Below are 17,478 nucleotides of genomic sequence, written 5' to 3' on the forward strand. Positions count from 1 at the left end.
CACCCTGGAGGGATCTGCTGAGTACATTCCCTTTCCTGAACTCATTCCAGAGCCTTGCATATTCATCACAGGTTTGCTCAAATGGTGGATTTGTTTTCTGTCTTTACATTTATACGCTTGTGCTGAGAGTTGGTGGACCTCCAGCCTAGGACCTGGAGCTCTCCCCAGGGCTCCTTCCAGAGTTGGGCAGTGGGGAGAACACAGAAATCACACTTCTTCAGAGTCCTACTGAGTGTCTCCTCCCCATCAAATGCCTCCCAAGTATATGCACAGTCTAGAGGAAACTGGGGATGAGCGGTGCCACTGCAGATCCAGGCAACTTCCTGGAGGCACCCCTTTCACCTGGTATGTCCCACCCCCAGGACACTCATTGAGCCATGGAGGGTCTAAAGGTCCGATTTGGAGGGCCCAGCTCAGGATCCACTGCATCTCCCTGAGGCCCACTGACTCCCCTCCCAGTGGAGCAGTGGAGAGGAGAGGTGGGGCCGAGGTGCCTGCACTCCAACATGCTTCCTTCCCACAGAGAATGCCCCTAGGGTCTGTGGCTTGAGGCGTCCAGTTCTGGCAGTCCTCCAGCCCCAAGCCCCTGATGGAGTGCAGTGTCCTTTCACCCCTGGGCCCAAGTGTCATCCTCAGAAAATGCGATGGCAGTTTCCCTGCCTCAGTGTGTCATGCTTTTAGCATAGCTGGTGGCACAGTATGAGCTCTGTAAGAGGCAGTCTTCCTTATTTTATTATTAGGAAAAATGAGGGCCTAAGCTGAAAGTGGGAACAACAGATGAGTGGACAAACAAAACGTGATCTGTCCATACAATGGAATGTTATCTGGCCATAAAAAGCAATAAAGTGTCAATACATGCTACAACATGGATAAACCTCAAAAACATGCTAAGTGAAAGAAACCAGACATAAAAGACCATATATTGCATGATTCTATTCATATGAAATGTCCAGAACAGGCAAATGCACAGAGACAGAGAGAAGACTGGTGATGGCCAAGGGCTGGAGGGCAGGGGTTATGGACTGACTGCTAACGGGGACAGAGTTTCTATTTGGGTTGAAGAAAAAGTTCTGGAACTAAACAGTGGTGATGGTTGTACAACACTCTGAATGTAATTAAAGACACTGAATTGTACACCTTAAAATGGCTAAGACAGTAAATTTTATGTTATATGAATTTCAACACAATTTTTAAAAAAAGGATGTATAGTGATGCCTGGCATAGAATAAGTACTGCATAGGTATTAGCTATTATTTTGGGATATATCCTAGGCACTCAATATAAAAGCTCATTGTCCTGAAAGAGGCGTCTGCTATGAATCAGGGACAACCTTAGGAAGGAGAAAATTTTACTTTGCTTATATACCATAAATGAGAAAATAGACTCAGAAAGGTGTCATAATAGACAGGGGAGGAAGGCAGAATAAGCTAACGTTCAATGCCAAAATCCATGCTGAAATTCAGGGCGACCTAATATTAATGATACACACTAAATATTCGTTTCCATAGAGTAAACACTTCAAAAATAGGGGCCTCGGGGTCCAGGGCGATTGGGAAAGCCCCAGGTCGGAGCAAACGCTTCGTGGAAAGCTCCGGACCCTGGGGCCAGATTCTGAGACCAGACGCGCGGCGCCCCCCGGAGGCCAAGGGGTCTGCGGGCCGATTGGCGCAGGTGAAGCCCGGGCTTCACCAAGGCGCCGAGCACGCGGCGGGCCGGGCTCCACAATGGTGCTGGCGGCGGCGGACCGGGCTGCGGTGCGCGCGCTGTGGCTGAAGCTGGGGAGCAACGTCGGCGTCTACACGACCGAGGCCCTGGAGAGGTGCGCACAGGCCCCAGCGCCTCCCGGCTGTCCTGCCTTGTGCCCGCTCGGGAACGAGTCCCCCACCCATCCGGCGCCCTTCGTCCCCAGCCCCCAACCCCAAGACGCGCCTGACTCGCCGTTCTTCCCGCAGGACCTTCTTGGCCTTCCCTTCCACCAAGACCTACTTCCTTCAACTGGACCTGAGCCCCGGCTCCGCCCAGGTCAGAGACCACGGCCAGAAGGTGGCCGACGCGCTGACCCTCGCCGTAGACAACCTGGACGACCTGCCCGGCGCCCTGTCGGCTCTGCGCGAGCTGCACGCGCACAAACTGCGTGTGGACCCCGTCAGCTTCAAGGTGAGCTCGTGGGCGGGGCCTGACCCCTGTCTGCGGGGGAGGAGGCTACTGTCAGGGAAGGGGGGGTGCACCCGCGTGGGAACCACTCCCTCTCTCCGCAGCTGCTGGCCCATTGCCTGCTGGTGACCCTCGCCCGGCACTACCCGGGAGACTTCAGCCCCGCCATGCAGGCCTCGCTGGACAAATTTCTGAGCCACGTGATCTCGGCGCTGGCCCCCAACTGTCGCTAAATTGGGAGGGTGGTCGCGTGGGGCTCCAGTGTTTGAGTAAAGGCAGCGAACAAAGCCTCAGCTGCGCGCATGTTCTCTCTAGGGGAGCGCGCCGGGGGCCGACCGGCGGGGGCGGGGGCGGGGCTGGGCCGCCCCTCCCAAACGAAGGCGAGGTCTGAGGAAGCCCGAGTGGCACATCCCCAATTGTCAGACCCCGGCGCGGACGCCTCCCGACCCCCGGCAGCCTGAGGCAAGACCGGACAGCGGGTCCCAAATCCCATATGGTAAATCCCAACTCACCATGCCCTTTGGCGCGGCCACTTGGCAGTGCAGACCCGGGGGTTCGGCCACTAGGGAAGGGGTGGCAGGTGGAGGGTCATGGGCCCCAGCTGGCGCGGCCGGACCCTCCTCCGGGCTGCCGGCTTCGGACACCTCAGATCCAACTAGAACCGAGCGGGACAGCCTGAGAGAGAATTAGGGACCGGCGCCTCTGCCGGCGCGGACCGGAACTGCGCCTTCGGAACGTGTTGGGGACTTGGGGTAACCGGGAGGCTTGGGCTCAAAGGCACCTTTGCCAGACTCTGGACCCGGTGGGAAGAGGCGGCTCCAGCAGCGGACAAGGCGTATCAGGGAGCTGACACAGAGCCCTGCCCACATTCCCCACTTCTCAGGAGACAGACCTCTGAGCGTCTTCCTTTAAAACATGTTTCCTCATAAAATCAATCACGGTCATCACAGAAACCTCAGAAAAAACTACTCCACACTTGCTGCACCTGCCTGTGTATCCCAGTGTATCCATTGTTCTTCAGTCCCCACTTGACACGTGGGGAAACTGTGTAAACAAATGGAGGGCATGGGAGTCCCATCCAAGAGCAGACTTGTGACACACGCACAGCCAGGAATCCCCCTTGATCCTGGGGGATACGTTCTGAGATCCTCAGTGGATGCCTGAAATCTCAGATTGTACCGAACCCCAAGCATACTACGTTTTCCCCTATACTTACACATCTATAGTAAATTTAATTTATAATTAGGCACAATAAGAGAGTAAAAGCAATAATTAATAGTAAAATAGAATAACAATAGACTATAATAAAAGCTATGTGAATGTGGTCTGTCTCTCTCAAAGCTATGTGAATGTGGTCTGTCTCTCTCAAAGTATCTTATTGCGCAAATTTAATGCCTATGCCATCTCAACACCAGAGCAGTTACCACATACTGTGGATGTAACTTTTGCAGTTTGAAGTTCGATAGCAAAACAGCATGAATTCTTTTTCCTTCTTCACAATTTCACAGATAGACAGATTTCCATCACAAGACTAGAATGCTGCACATTTAAAAATTTACAAATTGTTTATTTCTGAAATTTTCCATGTAACATTTTTGGACTTGGGTTGACCGTGGATAACTGAAAGCATGGAAAACGAAACAGTGAATAAGGGAATAGGTGGGACTTCCCTGGTAGCACAGTGGTTAAGAATCTGCTTGCCAACGCTGGGGACGCACGTTCGATTCCTGGTCCGGGAAGATCCCACATGCCACGGAGCAACTAAGCCTGTGCGCCACAACCATTGAGCCTGCGCTCCATAGCCCACGAGCCACGACCATTGATCCCCACGTGCCGCAACTACTGAAGCCAACGCACCTAGAGCCCATGCTCCTCAACGAGAAGACACTGCAATGAGATGCCCCTGCAATGACAAGCCCGCATACCGCAACAAAGAGTAGCCCCCGCCTGTCACAACTAGAGAAAACCCATGCGTAGCAACGAAGACCCAACTCAGCCAATAAATAAATAATTTATTTTTTAAAAAAAGGGAATAGGCATACCACACACACAGGTGCAAACACCCACAGGCAGAACAGCCCCACACAGACATGTGACAAGGCAGCATATACGGTAGTTTTCCAGGTCCTTCTAGGCACCTTTGGATTTTTTTTTTCTTTTGGCCATGCAGTACAGCATGTGGGATCTTAGTTCCCCAACCAGGGATCAAACCCATGCCCCCTGCATTGGAAGTGTGGAATCTTAACCACTGGACCACTAGGGAAGTTCCTTGGAGAGATTTTCTTAAGAAATGGTATCCTCAAAGTGTCACTGGAAAAAGTGGACACACTGGATGATATAAAGAGCAAAAGCCTTGCTATGGGAGGAAAGGACACCATAAACAAAGTTAAAAGAGGAACTGGGAGAAAAACATCTGATACAAAGAGCAAAGGGTTATCTTTTTCTTTACAAGATCTGAATTCTTTTTTTCCTACCCTCTACATTTTTTTTTTTAAACACCAGTCAACCCAATAGAAAAATAAGCCAAAGGAGAAACAGGAAATTCACAGTGTACCAATGACCAAAAGACATTTGCAAAGATGCACAAAGACATGCAAATTAAAATGCACACTAACAATAAGACAACTGTCATGGAAATATTTAAAAAGGCAAGATCCAATACACTTTTGGTGGAAGTTTGAGTATAACCTTTTGGGAGGGTAATTCAGTTGTATACAGTTGTGGGATGGTAAGTATTTAATAACTGGCACTCTGGAAAAACAAAATGGGAGCTGATTTGTAGCATTTGCCGATTCTTGCTGTGAATACTGCCATCACGGCTGATTCCAGGCTATCAAACAGGTTATCACTGAACGGGAAATTAGCAAGAGCAGTATAGGGACTTCCCTGGCGGGCCAGTGGTTAAGACTCTGCAGTTCCACTACAGGTGGTGCCGGCTTGGTGGGGAAAAAAAAATATATGGTTCAGTTTTACCTTTAAAAAAAAAAATTTTTTTTTTTGTATAAGTAGCTGCCACTGTGTCATATTTCCACTGCCCAGATACAGGAGACATGAGTGTAGATAGTAAACTGTAGCAACATAATTAGGAAGTAACTGGTTTTCAGTATTTATTACCTTTGTTTTTCACATGACTTATTTATTTGTAAATTACTGTAACTTAAAATTTTTAATAGTGGTTGTGTTTAACAACAAGCTCTCAAAATTGCTACGACGTAACCTGAGCCAATACAAGCAGGCTCCAGCATACCACTGGCTGTAGCCTTTATTTTTTTAAAAAAGGTTAAATTTCTTTTATTTCTTTACCTAGAAATAATTCTACATCAAATATCAGTATATAATTTATCATTATCACAAAAAGTTATTCTGGAATAAGAGGGAAAGACAATCTCAAAATTCAATCATCAGGATGTTCCAATGACTACATCAACCTCATGTTCACCTTGTTCATCTGCATAACTCAATATTAATAACCAAATTTGCCTCACAACTACATATGTATATATATTTTTAGTAGGTCCTTACTGGTTATCTATTTTTAAAAAATAGTTAATTATGTATTTTGGCTGTGCTGGTCTTGCAGCACACAGGATCTTCGTTGGAGCATGCAGGATCTTAGAAGATGTGGTACGTACATAAAATGGAATACTACTCAGCCATAAAAAAGGACATAATGCCATTTGCAGGAACTTGGATGGACCTAGAGATTATCATCTAAGTGAAGTAAGTCAGAAAAAGAAAGACAAATACCATATGTTATCACTTACATGTGGAATCAAAAATATAACACAAATGAACTCATCTATAAAACAAAAACAGACACACAGACATAGAGAACAAACTCGTGGTTACCAAAGGGGGAAGCAGGGATGGGGGAAGGATGGACTGGGAGTTTGGGGTTAGTAGATGCAAACTATTATATACAGGATGGATAAACAAGGTCCTACTGTACAGCACAGGAAACTGCATTCAATATCCTGTGGTAAACCATAAAGGAACATGAAAAAGAATATATATATGCATAACTGAGTCACTTTGCTGTATAGTAGAAATTAACACCTTGTAAATCAACTATACTTCAGTAAAGTAAATCTTTAAAGAAAATCATGGTAGAGGCACACAGGGAGGTCAGCCTCTGGGCACAGCCACTGAACAATGCCAGGACATATATGAAACAAAACACACAGTAGGTCACTGTGTAGAGAATAAATCCAGGTTCATATTGACATAATCACAAGAAAACTTAAAATAACACAAAGTGATGGCAGCAGTTCACGGGCATGGGACTAGAGAGGCAGAGAAAACAGCTGTCAGTATACTTATCTAATCTCAGAAAAGGAAAGTGGTAGGGGTATGAGTGATTTTCCATTTCTGTGTTTTTCTTTTTCTTTAAAAGGTATTTATTTATTTAATTTATTTTTATTTATTGGCTGCATTGGGTCTTCATTGCTGTGCACGGGCTTTCTGTAGTTGTGGAGAGTGGGGGCTACTCTTCATTGCAGCATGCAGGCTGCTTATTGCGGTGGCTTCTCTTGTTGCAGAGCAGGGACTCTAGGTGCGTGGGCTTCAGTAGTTGCGGTGTGTCAGCTCAGTAGTTGTGGCACACGGGCTTAGCTGCTCCTCGCCATGTGGGATCTTCCCAGACCAGGGCTTGAACCCATGTCCCTTGCGTTGGCAGGTGGATTTTTTTTCCCCCAAGTATCACAATATTTATTGATAGAAGTATATAAAACCAGGGCATAATTTCAATACTATAATAAGAGGGACCAATTCAAATTCTCACCATTTGTTTCACACCCACAAAGACCACTTCAAGGGCATTTACGATCTCTCAAAACTGATCAGTTTTGTGCAAGTAAACCATGTTTCTTTCACAAAGATTTGTGTACTTTGCCCAGGCTCAAGGATATTAAAATCTAGCACATAAAGCCCATTACTAGAGGTAGAAATACAGGCAATATACTATTATGGCAACAACCATCAATTACAGTTACAAATTTTTCTTTAACAACCAAATGGATAATCAAATATTGCAACAACTCAAGTATTACTAAGCAAAGTGCATTTCTACAGTATTCAGTGTTGCTATTCAGTTTTCTAACTTAAAACAGCCTATGATAACTGGCAGCAAAGAAGGTCCTTGCAATAGACTGCTTCTCCTTGAGAACTTATGATGTAATTATTGCATGGCAGGCGGATTCTTAAGCCACTGCACCATCAGGGAAGCCCTCATTTCTGTGTTTTTCATTTTCACAATTAATTTGCAGGAAACCTTGCCCTGAGTCTTTGTAGAAAAATTCTATGTACAAACATAATTATTTCCTTGAGGGATTTTTACAGAAGTGGAATTTCTGGTAAATGGCATGCCCATTGCTATGGCTTTTTGATAAAACTGCCAGAACTGCCCTCCTGAGTTTCACTAGTAGGAGGCAGAGCCTGCACCCCCTCGGCAGCACACATTTAGCTCCTTACTAGTGAAGGTGAACACTGCTCACTCCACCTTGACTCCTCTGTAGAATCACCCACTTTCCCAGGGTGGAGTTCTTTGTCAGGTCTGTGGACCTGAGGCCTTTGCCCATTTTTTTCTGTCTTTCCTGGGGGGAGTCTCTCCTCGAAATATACTCAATCCTCCCTTCAGGCCTCTGGGTACTGTCATGCTCCAAGGCTTTTACTGCTCTGAGCTGCCATTTGCAATCTGACAAGAAGAGAGGCTACAGCTTCATTTATGACAATTACAAATGCTGTGGACTTCCCTGGTTGCGCAGTGGTTAAGAATCTGCCTGCCAATGCAGGGGACAAGGGTTTGATCCCTGGTCCAGGAAGACCCACATGCCACAGAACTAGAACTAAGCCCGTGCACCACAACTACTGAGCCCACGCTCCACAAGAGAAGACAGCACACCACAACGAGTAGCCCCTGCTTGCTACAACTAGAGAAAGCCCTCTGGCAGCAACGAAGACCCAACACAGCCATAAATCAATCAATCAATCTTTAAAAAAATGCTGGAGAAGATGCTTTCCATCTTCTCAACAGCACAAAGGGCAAGCAAGATGATAAGGAATTTTCAGACCAAAAACCAAGTAAAAGTGAGAGCTCAGAGAGGTGTCATAGCACCCAAACACCTGGGTTCTGAGATATGTGCCAAAACTAGCAAATGTGAGTTGGGATTTTTTTCCCCTCATTGGCTCACAGGTTAAAAGGACCAGTATAAGGTGATGTATCCACAAGGTGACTGTTCACCATAAACCTGGGGCCCTAAAAAGGATACCCCACTGGGTATCCTTTCCCCAAACACAGGGACTGGAAAAAACAAAGAAAGAAAAAAACCAAAAAGCAAAAACAAAAAAACTTTGATGTTCAGCAGAAAAGGGAAAATAATTCCCTTATAAACTGAAATCACATGCTGACATGTGTGGCTTTGTAGCCCAAGTCTGTATCACTAGAGGGGTCCTCCCCTTGCCAAAATCTCCCAGGCTGTGCACTTTGTGTAAAATGATTCTGGACTCCCTCATAGACCCTGGGCACCTGGAAAATAAATCCTCCCTAGAAAAAGGCACTTCATCATAGGCCACCAAGAGCCAGGACTAGCAAACTCACCAGACACAGGGCAAAGACACCCTGCATGAAAGCCAGCAGACACACAAGTCAGCAGAACAGACCCACCAAAGTGTCAGATTCAACTGCAACTTTGCTTGCTTAGAAAATTAAAGGCAAGATTTGAAACATCTGCAGGGAGCCACAAAATAAAATGGGTCACACAACACATGTGAAAAAGAACTTTTAGAAATGAAAAATATTACCATCAAAAATAATGCAATGGATAACCGCAGCAGACAAAACACAGTCACGGAGAGAATTAGTGCACTTAAAAATAAGTCAGAATGGGACTGCCCTAGTGGTGCAGTGGTTAAGAATCCATCTGCCAATGCAGGGGACACAGGTTCCAATCCTGGTCTGGGAAGACCCCAAATGCCGCCAAGCAACTAACCCCATGTGCCACAACTACTGAACCTGTACTCTAGAGCCCGAAAGCCACAACTACTGAGCCCATGTGCCTAGAGGCCCAGCTCCGCAACAAAAGCCACCACACTGCAACAAAGAGTAGGGAAAGCATCACAACTAGGGAAAGGCCGCGTGCAGCAACAGACCCATTGCAGCCAGTAAATTAAAAAAAAAAAAGAAAAAAAAAAGTCAGAATCATTTATCCAGACCACAGACCCTGCACAATGCCAGGCAGGAGCTCTTCTATTTTTCTTTTTTTTTTAAATCTTTATTTGGGTGTGCTAGGTCTTAGTTGTGGCATGCGGGATCTTCACTGCAGCTCGTGGGATCTTCCTGGTGGTGTGTGGGATATTCAGTCGTGGCACACAGGATCTTTTTTTCAGTTGCAGCATGCATGTTGGATCTAGTTCCCCAACCAGGGATCGAACCCAGGCCCCCTGCATTTGGAGCCCAGAGTATTACCCACTGGACCATCAGGGAAGTCCCAGGGGCTTTTCCTTCAATGTGGTGCCCCTGGTGCCTCACTTGCCCCACCCTGTCCTGACTCTACTGAAGAATATATTTCAGGAGTCTGAGCTGTAAGAAGGAATGAAAAAGTGGTAAACACAAACAGTGATTGTATATAAAGTTATGTCTGTGGAGTTAACAAACAAAAAACAACCAAAAAGCCCCACAGACACAAAACACCTGCCAATACTAAGCAAGAAGGGGCTCAATGCCCTCAAGTCCTCTCAAATTCTTGTATCATCTGTCAGGCAAACAATGTTTTCATTAACTTTAGACTCGGTTTCCTGTTGCTGGTGTAACAAAAACTTCAACAACAAACATATGGACACCAAGTGGGGAAAGTGGGGAGGGTTGGGGGGGGGGATGAACTGGGAAATTGGGATACCAAATTGTACACTCTAAATATATGCAGTTTATTGTACGTTAACTGTATCTCAATAAAAGTTCTTAAAAAAAAAACTTAGTGACTTCACGCAAGTTTCTTCTCTTACAGTTCTAAAGGGCAGAACTCCAATTCGGTTTCTCTACACTGAAATCAAAGTGTTGGCAGGACCATACTCTCCCGGGAGGCTCTGGGGGAAAATCCTCTCCTGACCTTTCCAGTTACTAGAATCGCATTCCTTGGCTCTTGGACCCTCCCTCAGCTTCAAAGCCAGGAGCACCTGGCCTTCTTGGTGGTCAAATCTCCCTCTGTCTCCCATTTGCAGTTACATTAGGTCCATGTGGATAATCCAGAATCATCCCCATCTCAAAATCTTTCAATCACATCTTCAACATCCCCTTGCCATATAAAAGAATAGTCACAGGCCCCAGGGATTAGGACCTCTATATCTTTGGGGGGCTATCATTCAGCCGACCACATGTTATGTATGCATGTTATAAATTCTGGGTAAGAACAGGAAGAACAGAAGGATAGAAATAGAGCATGTGACTTCCAAACTAATGGAGAGTATAAAACACTGCTAAAATAAACAATCCTCCCAAAAAAAGAGAGAAAAAGAGAATGGGTGTGATAAATGGAAAGCCCCCACCCCCCCAACATGGTTTCAACAAAACCAAGGACATTGTTAACTACACTATGTGACCTTACTGATCCAAAGAAAGGATAAAGGTCCAACAAATGACTTTCAGACAAAAGACACTGAGTAAAAAGAAGTATCACTAATAACAATGGTGGGGACAGACTCTAGAGTGGACCCCACCTCCTGGTGTTCTCCCCTTGTGTGGTCACCTCCCTTTGAGTGTGGCTTTGCTTTTTATTTAAAATTTATTTTATTGGTGTATAGTTTATTTACAATGTTGTGTTAGTTTCTGGTGTACAGCAAAGTGATTCAGTAATACATACATATAATAGTTTGCATTTGCTAATCCCGAACTCCCAATCCATCCCTCCCCCAAGCTTTTTAATATGGCGAAATACACATAACATTTACCATTTCAACCATTTTAAAATGTACAATTCACTGGTGTTTACCTACATTCACAATGGTGTGCAATCATCACCCCTCTCTAGTTTCAGAACCTTCTCATCCTCCAAAAGGAAACCCTGTGTCCATTACCAGTCACCCTAGCCTCTCCCCGCCCAGCCCCTGACAATCACTCATCTACTGTCTGTCTGTGTGGACTTACTGATTCTGGACTTTCCACGGAAACGTATACAGCACGTGGTCTTTTGCATCTGGCTTCTTAGCAGAACATTTTCAAGGCTCATTCATATTGGACATGCCTCGGAATTTCAGTCCTTTTTAGGCCAAGTGATATCCAATTGTAGGAATGGACACTTCGGGTTTTGTCTGCCCCTTCATCTGTTACAGATATTTGGGTTATTTCCACCTTCTAGCTACAGTGACTATCATAAACATTGTGTGTACAAGGATTTCTAAGTCCCTGCTTTTAGCTCCCCCAGGTGTGTCTAAAGGAGTGGAACTGCTGGGCTGTATGCCAACTGTTCCCCATGTCCTCATCAGCACTGTTGTCTCCACGTCTCTCTCCTCCCCTCCCTCCCTGCTAGTTGGTGCTATGATTGGGAAGGCACTCCCAGGACTAAGGTGCTCCCTGTTTTGCTAGGAGACCCTCTCCCTCACCAGCTGCCCTGGGCCGCCCTGTGGAGGATCCTTCCCCAACACAGCCTCAGATGAGACCCATAAGACCCCTTGACTGCAGTTCTGGGAACACTGAATGCTCAAAAAGTGGCGAGACAATAAACGTGTGTTTGTGGCAAGTGATTTTCAAAGAGAGCAAAGACCTCTGACAGGGATTGTGGGAAAAGATGGAGCCATCTCCAGACCCAGGTGCACATGCAGGGCCTGTTCCTCATTCTCTGAACAAAGTGTTTTGTGCTCTCTTCTGTACAGAGGCTGGGCCAGGCCCAGGGCTGACTGGCCTGGATTCACAGGCAGGCTAGACTTCGGCGGGGGCTAGCAGCCTCAGAAGGTGGGCCAGGACAACATAATACTGTATTGTAATATATCACATTATCATAATTATAAATGTCATATTATATATACAATAATACTGTGTTGTATGTCTGAAGTTGCTGAGTAGAGGTTAAAAGTTCTCATCGCAACAAAAAAAATCATTTCACAACACATAAATATATCAAATCATTACATGGTACACCTAAAACTAACAATATCTGTCAACTATATCTCAATAAAAATTTAAAAATAAAGGTGGCTGGGCTCCAGGTAGGGGAAGTTCCCTTGGCTGGCCACTCGTGACTTCCTTCTTGGACCATGAGAACGATGCCCCTCACACTTCCTTGGGAGGGTAGCCCCCAGCCCCACGGGCACTGGCAGGGAAGTCAGGCAGGCCAGGCTGCTGGAGGCAACACAAGGAAGGAAGCCAGCCAGGGAGGGAAAGAGGGAAGAGCAGAAGAAAGAGGATGGAAAGCACCAGACAACTATGGGTATTCAGGATATCCAGGGATCCCTCGAGTTTTCTCAGTGGGCTCCCAGGTGCCCTTGGGCAGGGGGCAGAGGGCTGCCTCTGACCAGGGATCACTGGCACCTGGTGGCAGACGTGTCAGTCCTTGAGCAGCCATCAGCTTTTTCACCTGTGACCCCATGCCCAGGGCCACTCGGTGCCAAAGCCTCCTATGCTGAAGAGTTCCCAGGACGTGTGGGAGGAGGAAGGGTTGTCTCAGGGCCTGGCTCAAGGCCTGTGCAGTGGACATGAAGGAATACACTGTGCCAACAACTGAGGACAGGACTCAACCCTCTTTTCCTAAGGTCCAAACAGAACAAGTGTTATCTTTCACATGGGTCCTGATGGCAAGAGCTGGGAGCTCTGCACTAAGAAGTCGGACAGCATCTAAGTTCACGTCCCAGGAGAGATGCCGCTGAGGGTTTGCAGCTGGCGGCCCAGCTCCCAGGAGCCCCTCCTGCTGCCCACAGTCCAGCTCTCAGTGGGCTTTGGACCAGCAGCACCAGCAGCCTATACAGGCTACAGACTGGATGAATGCTGCCAACACCATGCTCAGTAGTAAGAGGTGCTAGTCACAGGTCACACTGTGTGATTCCAGAGACAGAAAGCAGATCAGCGGTTGTCTATGGCTGAGGTCAGAGGGAAGGGGGAGTGACTGCTGATGGGTACAGGGTTTGGGATAATGAAAACGTTCTAAAGCTACACAGTGACAAACTAGATAACCCAGCATTGTGACTATACCGAAAACCACAAATCATATACTTTAAAGTGGTTAAACTGTCGAATTTTATGTTAGAATTTATCTCAAAAAAATCTATCTGCAAAATAATAAAAGAAGTCTACATTCTTAAAACCCTCACCAAACCAAGTTTGGGGGGTGGGGGAGCCAATGACATGTAATAAAGCCCAAGAACCATGTAGCTGACCCAGTCTCCCCAGAGCAGGACCACAGGTTCTAAGCCCCACGGTGGCCCCTATCCCATTCCCAGGCAGGCGGCCCACCAAATGCACTGCTAGTGCACATCCCTTCCCCACTTCACACAAACTATGGCTGGACACCACCTCCTGCCCTCAGAAATCCCGCCCAGCTCCCAGACACAGCCAAGAGCACCCAGCTACATCCTTGGAGGATATCCCTGTATTGACATGACGCAGTGAGGACCCGGGACCTGCCCCGGATGCAATGGGCTCCCACACAGTGGCAGGGCCTCCACAGTCACTCCAGCCCTCCCTTCCACACACTGCAGCTCTGGGCCTGTCTAGAGAACCCCAGAGAGAGAGGGGAGAGCAGCCGAAGCAGCCCTGCCCCCTGGCTGCAAGTCCCCTTCCCCCTGCCCGAGAGCCTGGGACCTCTGTGTACTTAGGAAACCCCACAACCTCCACAAGGTGGTACCACACACCCACCAATGGCCAGAAGCACGGTGTAGATGGGAGAGTCCCTGAGAACTTGGTGACTAGGAGGGTTCTAGGGTCCACTGTGACCAGGGACCCCAGGAAGATCTGCACCTATTGGCCGGGCAGACCCAACTCTCTGCTAGGACTGCAGTCACCTCCCTACCTGCCTCCCTGCTCTTTCCTGGTAAACAAATGATTCCCTACGTCAGTATTCTAACAAGGAGTGAGATGGCCCCTCTGGTCCCCCACCTAGAAGCTGCCCTCTGCTGGGACCCCCCCAGCGTGGGCTCTGGCTACCTCAGAGCAGCCTGGGTTGTGCACTGCCCCCACCCAGAGCGCAGGGCCACAGTCAGTCTGCTGCACTCTTGAGCCCAGGAGTTGGGCCAGCATGGAAAACCTGAGGCTTGGGCGGAACCAGCGCCTCAGCCCTGGTGTGTGCAAGAGACAGGCGGGTGCCTCCAGCACTGATGCTGGAGAGCCTGGTAGCAAGAGCTCCCACCCCCGGTCCTGGACTAACTGGTGAGCGTCCAGGTGAGGGGGAGCAGAAGCTGCCCTCCAGGCCCTCCTGGGCGTCTCGATCCCAGCCGCACCTGCTTTCTGACTGGGACCCCAGACGCCTCCTAAGTCCTGGGATGCCACACAATGTTTATGACAGTCACTGCCTCTTCAAAACCACCCCTCCACAGACGGTGGTGACCACTCAACTATAGACTCACAGATGGTTACAATGATAAATGTATGTGTGCTGCATGACAATAAAAACAGAAAACCCCAAAACATCTCTTCGGGAGGTGAATGGAAGTGTGAGGAACTGTGTAGTCCTGGCCCCCGAAGTCACCACCACAGCCCTCACCCCCTTTGCCTCTCCCCTCCCAGGACCACCTTTACTCCCCGCCAACTTATATCCACTTCCCACCCAGAAGGGTGCGCCTCCACCCACCTACCAGACAGATACTCACCCCTGGCTTCCCAGTGATCTCCCACTGTGAGCAGGGTATGTTCCAGTGTGTTCTGGCCCAGTCCAGCTGGCAGGCCAGGGCAATGCCCCTCGGGTGCAGGGACACCGCTGACGCTGCACTCCTTTCCCGCGGAGACAACTGGCCAGGGAAGACCCCCACCACGTGGCAGCAGAGCAGCCCACTACCCACATGTCCTCCCAGAGGGTAACAGACTGCAGCAGGGAGCCTGGAGCAGACCCCTTGACCACACCACGGTGCTGGCAGCCACAAGGTCCAGACCCAGCATCCACGAGCCCAGGGAGCCAAGCAGGCTCTGCACAGAGGGGTGGGGGTGACTATTTCACAACATGGCCATCAGAAGCTCCCCCCAAAAATAACCACCCCCTCCCCGAAAAGAGCTCCCAGTTGTTTTTCCAGAAGGGCTCACTTTAGTCTCACAATATGTGCAGAAGGGCTGAGGGAAAGTGGGTAACACCACCAGCCCCCAAGCGTGAGTCAAACCACACCTGACCCCAAAGTCAGCACAGCATGCCGTCCTCAGAAGACCTTGTGTCTAACATGCGGACACTGTCCATGGGTGTTTCTTTGCCCTAAGTAACTCCAAGAGGGGGAATGGCAGCTCATCTGAGCTCGAGTGCCAAGCTGAGGCTCCTGACCACAAACCAGACAGGCAGTCCTCCAAACAAGTAAGAGGGCAGCTTGGACCTCAGAAAGACACGTGTAGCCCAGAGAGCAGACTGTCCACATCTGGCTCCAGCCATTATGGGGGTCAGGGGTGCACAGCACATCAGATGCCAAAAGTCAAAGGGGAGTCTAACGGCAAGTCACACTTCTAGGCTGAACTCAGATGACCCCTGGTGTGTTCCCCAACCCATGGAAGCCATGGCAAAGTCTAGTGCACTGGGGACAGCAGAGACTGCACCGCGGCCGTCAGGAGGCAGTCTGTCAGGTTGTTTATTCCCACTCGACATAACCCAGAACACAGGAGCAACTCTGTACATCTCTAGAAACTCACAGCTAGCTCCAAAACAATATAAATGTTAAACTACAAAAGATGAGTTGTATTCAGCAAATATAAAGGGTAACGTTAGGCGGTGTCAAACGTGTATCGCACTATTTACAGCGCCTGGGTGTGCGTTCAGATCTCGCCGGCCTCCTTTTCCTCTGACCTCCGCGACACGGTCTTCCCGTTGGCACTCTCGAGCCTCCAGTCAGTGGCCCCCCGCTCACTCCGCCCTCGCTCCCAGGACTCCTCCCTGGAGGCCCGCTCTCTGCAGAACCTGGAAAACAGGAACCAGAGGCTCAGCGAGGGCTAGCCCTCCCTCCTGGCTGCTCCTCAGCCACGGACAGCTTGGACGCTCAACACCAGGCCAGGGAAGGGCAAGACCCACCACAGCTGGGAGAGCCCCAGTAGATCAGAGGGCGCCAGGCCTGCTGTCTCGTGCCAAATCCACTGAGCAGGGAGGGCTGGGCAGCCACTAGAAAGTGACATTTGCAAAGATTTCCAGTAACAGGAAAAGCTTTCACTATAATGTAAACAGCACAAAGGAAAATACAAGAGTCCACACAAGGAATATGATCCATTATGTAAAAACACAATGGAAAAAGATATTTAAAATCAATCATACCAAAGCTAACAGTGGTAAGTCTCTGAATATGATTATTAGTGGTGTTTTTTGTTTTTCCTTTAAAAAACCACAATGCAGGTAAGCAGAGCCTGGTAAGGGCCTCTGTGTACCAAAGTGACAGTGAGTCTGCAGCCCCTGAGCGTGACCATGCCCACGTGTGACCACCTCCTCAGCCTCTTAACTGTCCCAGCCCTGAAGCCATCTGCTGCCCTTGGCTTAGGACTCTCAGTGCCCTGGGCCCCATTCAGGACTCCTCAAGGCCCTAACACTCTGTCCCACAGATGACAGGCCCCCAGACCCTGGCACAAAGAAGGGGCTCACTCCTGGACACAGCTACTGAAGGAATCAGAGTAGTTACTTGTATTTTGAACTCCGGTCCCTGGATGCCCGGCGGTGGCCCCGGCTGTGGCTCCGGGAACGGCTTCGGTGGCGCCGGTGTCTGTCTCGGGACCGGGAACGGGACAACTTCCGCCGCTCTCTGGAGGTAGATCTTGACCGCCTCCGACGCCGGTCCCGGGAGCGCGACCTGCAGCAGATGTTCTGCTGATGCTTTACTGGTATCTCCCCTCTCCTACTACACACTTACAACTTGGGTTCACCATAATCCCACAAACTACTCTCTGCTCCGTAACTATGGCTAGACCCTTCCCACTGATGCTTCCTGGAAACTTGCCAGGAAACTCCCAGCTGCCCAGAAGGCCTCAGCAGTGCCCTGTCTTGCTGAGAGTGGATCCCTATCCTCACGCTGCACTAAACCCCAACCAACCCAAACTACAAACAAGACTTGAGTCTCTCCCACGTCCTATGCCTTTCAACAGCCAGCCCTAGCCACTAGATAATAACTGTGGAGTTACAGAGGTTAAGCATTAAGTGCGTGTGGAAAAGAACATCTTACTTAATGGAAAACCTA

At 48.6% G+C, this 17,478-nt stretch overlaps 2 protein-coding genes across 16 annotated transcripts in view; one reads left to right on the plus strand and one right to left on the minus strand.

The window, feature by feature from the left end:
• The window catches only part of LUC7L (LUC7 like), a 122,590-nt gene that overhangs the window by 76,445 nt on the left and 28,667 nt on the right, over positions 1-17,478 (minus strand). For 14 of the 15 annotated variants that reach the window (XR_009055375.1, XR_009055378.1, XR_009055376.1 and 11 more), the window contains one exon: positions 16,927-17,094. Coding sequence is in view for 11 of the 15 variants with exons in the window: in XM_057747987.1 (XP_057603970.1) it covers positions 16,927-17,094 (168 nt within the window). In the remaining 4 variants the exon portion in view is untranslated. Of the gene's footprint in view, positions 1-15,876; positions 16,221-16,926; positions 17,095-17,478 lie in introns of those variants that run through there. The other variant, XM_057748000.1, reaches the window with a different exon arrangement.
• On the plus strand, positions 1,721-2,434 carry HBQ1 (hemoglobin subunit theta 1). The gene is made up of 3 exons (XM_057748010.1): positions 1,721-1,819; positions 1,953-2,157; positions 2,259-2,434. Exons 1-3 carry the CDS (start codon positions 1,725-1,727, stop codon positions 2,385-2,387), a joined length of 429 nt encoding a protein of 142 aa, XP_057603993.1. The 5' UTR covers positions 1,721-1,724; the 3' UTR covers positions 2,388-2,434.

The sequence above is a fragment of the Hippopotamus amphibius genome, chromosome 9, assembly GCF_030028045.1.
Source record: "Hippopotamus amphibius kiboko isolate mHipAmp2 chromosome 9, mHipAmp2.hap2, whole genome shotgun sequence".
Taxonomy (NCBI): Eukaryota; Metazoa; Chordata; class Mammalia; order Artiodactyla; family Hippopotamidae; genus Hippopotamus; species Hippopotamus amphibius.

Excerpts from the sequence above, each read along its gene's own strand:
- HBQ1 (XM_057748010.1), top strand. The coding sequence starts at position 1,725 with ATGGTGCTGGCGGCGGCGGACCGGGCTGCGGTGCGCGCGCTGTGGCTG. Across the intron at positions 1,820-1,952 it reads ACGACCGAGGCCCTGGAGAG|GACCTTCTTGGCCTTCCCTT; the intron begins GTGCGCACAGGC and ends TTCTTCCCGCAG. Across the intron at positions 2,158-2,258 it reads TGGACCCCGTCAGCTTCAAG|CTGCTGGCCCATTGCCTGCT; the intron begins GTGAGCTCGTGG and ends CTCTCTCCGCAG.